The sequence below is a fragment of the Porites lutea genome, chromosome 4 (genome assembly GCF_958299795.1).
Source record: "Porites lutea chromosome 4, jaPorLute2.1, whole genome shotgun sequence".
NCBI classification, from domain to species: Eukaryota; Metazoa; Cnidaria; class Anthozoa; order Scleractinia; family Poritidae; genus Porites; species Porites lutea.
In genome coordinates this window covers 28,428,183-28,434,570 of record NC_133204.1, presented here as the reverse complement: position 1 = coordinate 28,434,570, position 6,388 = coordinate 28,428,183, and the positions used below count along the sequence as shown (strand labels likewise).

Genomic DNA, 6,388 nt, shown 5'->3' with positions numbered 1-6,388 from the left:
TCGAAGAATAAGATGTCAAAAAGGATAAAAAAGGTTATTAAAAGGGAAAAAGAAAACATATCATTTTTAGGTCTGTAGGTTTTGCTGACTGGTTTGTGGAATTTAAAAGATATTTAAATTCGCGCCAAAACTTTTCTAAAAATAAACTGGTCCATGAAAACCGCCGTGACATGAACTTATGGAAGTTGTTTACTCCGGGTTATGGGCTCCTTGCAATAAATGATGTCATCATGACATAACTGCTGTTGTTAAAGGTTATTAATGTGCTGGCCAACTTCTTGATTTGTCAGACGCCTTACTATTTTAAGTATTTTTCGTTTTGATAGGGGAAAATTGATGGAATTTGGATTCTGCCAATAAATTCAACAATACGACGTCATAATGTGGTGAGATTACGCCATTGTGCAATTAACCTACGCTTATTGATGTTGGAAATGATGATTATATTATTTTGTGTAATTTTGGTGGCCGTATCATGAGCGGATTTGAAGTTATAGAGAGGTTGAGGGCGGGGTATCCTGTGAGCAGAGGCTACATTTTCGCTGTAGGAGGTGGCGCGAGAAAAGTAGCCTCTGCCGACAACCGTTCAATTTTCTATCGTGCATTGGCGAAATTCGTCACGCGATTCGCAAGCATAATTAATCGTCAGGTCTGTCGTCAAATGGCGCGAGTCTAGCGGGAATAAAAAATTGCGTTAACTCTGATCTGCTACGCAAGATTCACGCAAGACCCACGCAATGCTGTAAACCGGTCAAGAACAGGAAAAAACCCGTTTTTTTTAATTTATTCGTCCAGATTTTTGGACGGATTTGAACGGTTGTCGGCAGAGGCTACTTTTCGCACGCCAGCTAACACAGCGAAAATGGAGCCTCTGCTCGCAGGGTAAGGGCGGGGCGGAGCTCCGAAAGCAAAAAAGGCCGTTTAGGGTTGAGTGTCCTTAAGAAGGCCTTTCCTCCTCAGCTATACTTAACCGACACATTCTGAAAGTCTTATTATTCTCATCATTATCATCATCTAATGACCAATGGCGGATTGCGAGGTGGCGAGACTTTCTCTCCCCCCGTCACTATAAACAGGGCTCCCACTTCTTTAGTGATGACATTTGAAACCAAGGTGGCTGTCCGTTACAGCAAGCGCTCGATTTTACGGAAAAATAGGAGACAGTAAACAATCTAGAAACGCGGCTTTTTTTGTGGTGCAATATGAAACGACACCACCTCTTTACACTTTTTACCTCGTTAGTTACTAGTTCTAGAAGTTAGCACCGAACCGAGAATGACTAATTGGCTTGGGTGGGTGGTTCGTGTGTCGTGGGTCGTGGGTCGTGCGTGATAGCTCATGCCAATTTGCTCATGCCTCTTCGAGAAGACTCTTGCTCGTAGAATTTAAAGGCACCGTCTTCCTTTACAAGACCCTTTTTAGATTTTCCACTTTTCCTGGGAATTTTCCAGTGGGACGAACCCACAAAACGTGTTCCATTTACCGCCGAACCGGAAATTCCGTAAATTTTGACTAAATGGAAAGCGCCCAGTTTCATCGTTAGATTTCATGAGACCTGGAAGTTACCAAGGAGAGCACGCGCTGTTGGAAAAATTCTTTAGCTATATAACAATTTAATTTGGCGATGAACATAAAAGTTCTCTGATGGTATCCTGCACAGCTTGCCTTACTTCTCTAATCTTCCAACAGTACAGCATTGGGTTTAAAGAGGAGTTTAAAAGAACTAACGTAAGGGCAAATTGCCTTGCAAGGTAAAGCGATAGTGACATCCCTCGCTGATGTTTCAAAGCTTCGGTTATAAGGAACGGCAGATAAGAAACAACCAATGTCGTCTGCACCCACAATGCAGCAGACACTGCCTTTCTATATCGCGCTATGTTAAGCGGAACTGGCTGGTTCTGCTGTCTTTGAGGAAAGTGGTCCAGCACTTGGATTTGGTTATGACGCAGAATAAAGAAAATCTTCACGTAACAGACAAATGAGGTGACGAGACAAACAGGTAAGCCTACCTTGATGCACCATGACGTCACAATAGGATCCCAAAGGTAAGTCAATGTACTTACAATGGACAAAATCCAACCAACAATTAGGGTCATGAGTGTTCTTTTCAAAGTTACAACTTGTCTGTATCTCAGCCCCAGTAACAGGGCGAGAAGTCTGTCCACGCTTATTACAGCCAATGTTGACAATGACACGGTACTAAAAACATAGCACGTGAAAAAACTTAACAAATTCGCGTAAAAGCAAATATCCCATTTATCGCTTAGCACGGACATAAAATAGGTAACATAAACAGGCTCTGCAATTATACCGACACAGAGATCAGTTATCGCTAGGTTACGATACAGGAGTTTGGACGGTGGATGAAGTGAAGATTCTTTCTGCAGAGCCACTAGGATCAGAGTGTTCCCTAGAAATGTAGTAATGGACACAGAAATATTAACAACCAAGAGAAAGATTAGCTCATGATTTACTTCTCCAGTTAACTCGGCCGTGCACTGCGGTTCGCTTTTCCACTTCTCCACGCTTTTATTTTCTGCAAAATTTGTTGTTTGAGCCATTTCTCTGTAGCAGGAGCCGTTGAGAGTAAGCTGTCTGTTAAAAAAAAAAATCATGATTTTTTTTTCTCGTAATGAGGAAAGAACATTAATTGTCTCTACTGATATGGGCCTCCTTGCAGTTACCAATTTCTATATGCTCTTTATTTACCGTTAAAAAACCCGTCGCTTGAGTATCTTATTGCATGAAAGGAGGATTTGAGAATGTATCACGAAACTCCATGTAAACATTAAGGACAGCAACAAATTACTGCAGAGTTTAGTTTCATTGAATTTTCGCCATTAATTATTTCCTAAATATGTTAGATCGAAACTTTACCACCATGAAACACGGTAATTTTGAAATATATACATAGCATGTTACCAACATTGAGCGTGGGATACCTGTGGTTTTGTGGTGTGACTGGTTATTGCCAAGGTGGCAGATTGATCCCGAGAGCAAAACAATTAAAAAGGAAAAAAACAAACGCAAAAAGGCGAAATAAAACTAGAATATATTTAAACAAATTTGCCGAATATTTTGGTTTGTTATCTCTCGGGGTAGGGCCGGTAGATTACTTGCTAACAAAAGGCTAACAAAAGATGGAGATAAAACACATACAACGGAAAACATCTTCATGCCATCTATAGCCTACGTCGCAGACGTTATTTAACCTCGTCTGCGGCAAAACATGAACTTTCAAAAATTAGTTTGCAATTCTGAATGAAAAAAAATTTCTAAGGAATGATTAAAATTCATAATCTATTTCTCTTTTTTTTTTCTGATTTTTAACCTTCTACTTACCCCTACCTTAAGAGCTTCTTTTTCTCTGAATGTTTCACTTTGTTCACCTGCTTTCTACCGAATATAAATACCAAAAACTGTCCACTGCTAGCGTCTTTTTAGCCAAACTTATGAAATTTCATGCAAGAAACTCTGTTTGATAATAGACCAATTTCGAGGTATCTCAATTAATACTTGGGGTCGATACTTTAGAATAAAAAAAGATGTATCATTCATCCCTGAATTTTTAGGTAATTTTTTTTTTATAAATTCCCCTAAGCCTCAATATGGTCTGTCAGCAGAAGATATTGATTAGGAATCTTTTTAAACTTATCATTCAGTTCCTGGGCGCGATTTGAAAATGAGAACAATACATTATATAAATGAGAACAATACATTATATATATTTTCAACAGAAGGCGTGAAAGAGAGAAAAACAAAACAAAATTGAACAATCATATTTGTAAATGTATCTCGGCGGAAATGAATCCCCGGTGCAATTCGTTGATTAGTTTTTATTGCATAGATGTAGATAAATAATTGGTATCCGCGAGTTATCCACCTAGGTTCCTCCGGGATCTGCCTAATTCTTCATATGATATGAAAGCCGGATCCAATAGTTTTTTTTTTATTTATTTTTTATTTTATTTTTTTTAATATTTCGAAGTTCAAACTTTGCTTACCTCGATTTATGTAAAGTTCCGCCTTCAGAGCAGCTGCCTTTTCCTCTGCAAGTTCAGGATATGTGAAGGGATGTTTCTTCTGGTGGATAATCTTCAAAAAGTAGTTGTCATCCGTCGAATGGTATTTTTGCAGATGTTCTTGTATTCATCAAGGCATTAACTCAGTTGTTTTGTCTTCGCTTTACGACTGAAATCTTCTGCCACTTTCTCCAACTCTGCGACTGCCAAAACAGCGCCGCGCCACGGTCTGTCCCTTTTTCTGTCAATCATCCGAAAAGAAGACGACACTTTTATGGATATCGACAAACATCTTCCGAAGTCGGTAAATGCTAGCAGGTTATGAAGACATAGCCGGGAAATTTTAGCCAATCAGAATTGTGAGAGGTGGTGACACTTTTCTGTTTCAATTTGCCTTTAGCAGCTCAAATGTCTTCCGATTTGGGATGCATATATGGTTACACTAAGCTAGATAAACTACAAAGAGAAAAACGGCATGTAGGCTTTGGAAACTTTATTTAGAATGTGAATATGAATATGAAAGCTGACAAGAAGGCGTTTTTGAGCGACGTACCTCAATTGGAAGTGAGGCCTTCTACCGTTTGAATTTGTATTGGTACCTTACTTTACCTTTGTACGAACGATTTGCCAAACAATTTGGACAAAAACACACTACCTAAGCATGCACGCAGAAACTTCACTTCCGTCTCTTCCGTCGCTAAAAAACGCCGTTAAGGTCTCTAATGTCCCTTACATAAACTGCTTACACTATCACTATCACTATTACTATCACTATCACTATCTTTCTTTTTTGAGTTTATAATTCAGTGGTATGCTTCCTCATTAGAAGCCTTGACTCGATAAAGTTCGCCCCTCAGGCTGTGGAGGAGGATCAATATCTCAAACGACCTAATAAGAAATATCACGCAAACTGCAAAAATAATATGCGCAGCAGTGCTTGAAAAAGAGGACCCTTTAACTTGACGTTTCGTATGCTTTAGCATACGTCTTCTGAAGTAACCATTAAATGAAGTAACGACGTCATTCAAGTGTACGATGAGAAACCATTTAACGTGAAAGAAATAAAGCTACAAATGATGGGACAATTTTCTTACCATAGAACAACAAAAAAATAAAGATAAAGCTCTTTGATGCTAAATTTTTTGGTCAAACGCGGCCTCGAAAAGTTTTTCCTCTCTGTTGAAACCTGAGCTTTCGAGAAGGTCAATCAATTTTCTCACGAACTTCTCGCTCGTCGATTCTAGATCTGTTTGAAGGGTGAAGACTTGCAAGAATATTTTACTCCGGTAAGACCAAGGCGTTTCAAGTTTCACTCAGGTGATACTTTTAAATTAACTTTGTAAGTCTGAAAATCAATATTTACTGTAAGTTACAAGCAGCTATGTACATGTAACATGTAATAAGCTTTATACTCAATGCACGCTCGCATTTTCTCACGATGCAAGGAGTTCTACTAAGCTATAGTTCTGGATTCTATTTGATAGCATGGAAATTGTAAGTGGATCTGCGCTTACGAAATTTTGTTCACGTTTCAAAGAAAGCCTCTATTCAGAGGAAAGCTTATCCATCACGACCTTTTTTTTTTTTTTTTTATTTACGTTATGATCCAGCAGGTGCACACATAAAGAAAGATTTGTTAAAACAGCACATTCCCTATAAAATTACCGTATTTATTGGACAAACCGCCCTAGCCGCTTGTTAAATTTTTGGGTCTTGAGAGTGGGCGCTTATTCAAGGTGGGTGCTTATTCGAGGCTGGGCGCTTATTACATTTTTTCACAATCTTAAGCAAATTTTGTATGTTTATTTTGCGACAAACTAATAAATGATAATAACAAAACGCGAAGATGCTACAAAGCAAGGTTTCTGTAAAACACTCTGAAGAAAATTCTGTCTTCGGGGAAGTCTCTTATTAGTACTTATTCATTTTGGGGGGTGGGGGTGGGAGGGGAAATGGGGTGGGGTTGGGGTAGGCGTTTATTTGTGTTTGACTGGGCGGGAGGTGGATTGGAGTTGGGCGCTTATTCGAGGCTGGACGCTCATTGGAGGTTTGGCACTTATTCCAATAAATATGGTAAGAGTCTTTCTCGTTCAGTTTTCACCCGTCACCTCGGAAAGCCATCCCTTCACTTCATAGAACTTTAGCTACGGGACAAATTCTCCAAAAAGACCAGAAATATTTGATCTGACCATTATATTCTTGAAATTATATCTCTTCAAAAACTGTAACTTATGCGCAACATATCAGCTCTCCTCTAAATCTCAGTTTGTCCCAACAAGAAAACACACAAACCTTGGGTGCGGCTCGCTTCAAGCCAAGCGCTCGGTTTATTCACGTAAAGACTAAAAGATACAAGCCATATCATA

At 39.1% G+C, this 6,388-nt stretch overlaps 1 protein-coding gene across 1 annotated transcript; it reads right to left on the bottom strand.

Moving 5' to 3' along the window:
- Positions 1 to 1,613: 1,613 nt before the first annotated feature.
- LOC140934499 (olfactory receptor 4D10-like) lies at positions 1,614 to 2,561 on the bottom strand. Its single transcript, XM_073384112.1, has one exon. The coding sequence runs from the start codon at positions 2,559 to 2,561 to the stop codon at positions 1,614 to 1,616; it is 948 nt and encodes a 315-aa protein (XP_073240213.1).
- Between the last annotated feature and the right edge of the window lie 3,827 nt (positions 2,562 to 6,388).

Coding starts and splice junctions, on each gene's coding strand:
- LOC140934499 (XM_073384112.1), bottom strand. CDS start 2,561: ATGGCTCAAACAACAAATTTTGCAGAAAATAAAAGCGTGGAGAAGTGG.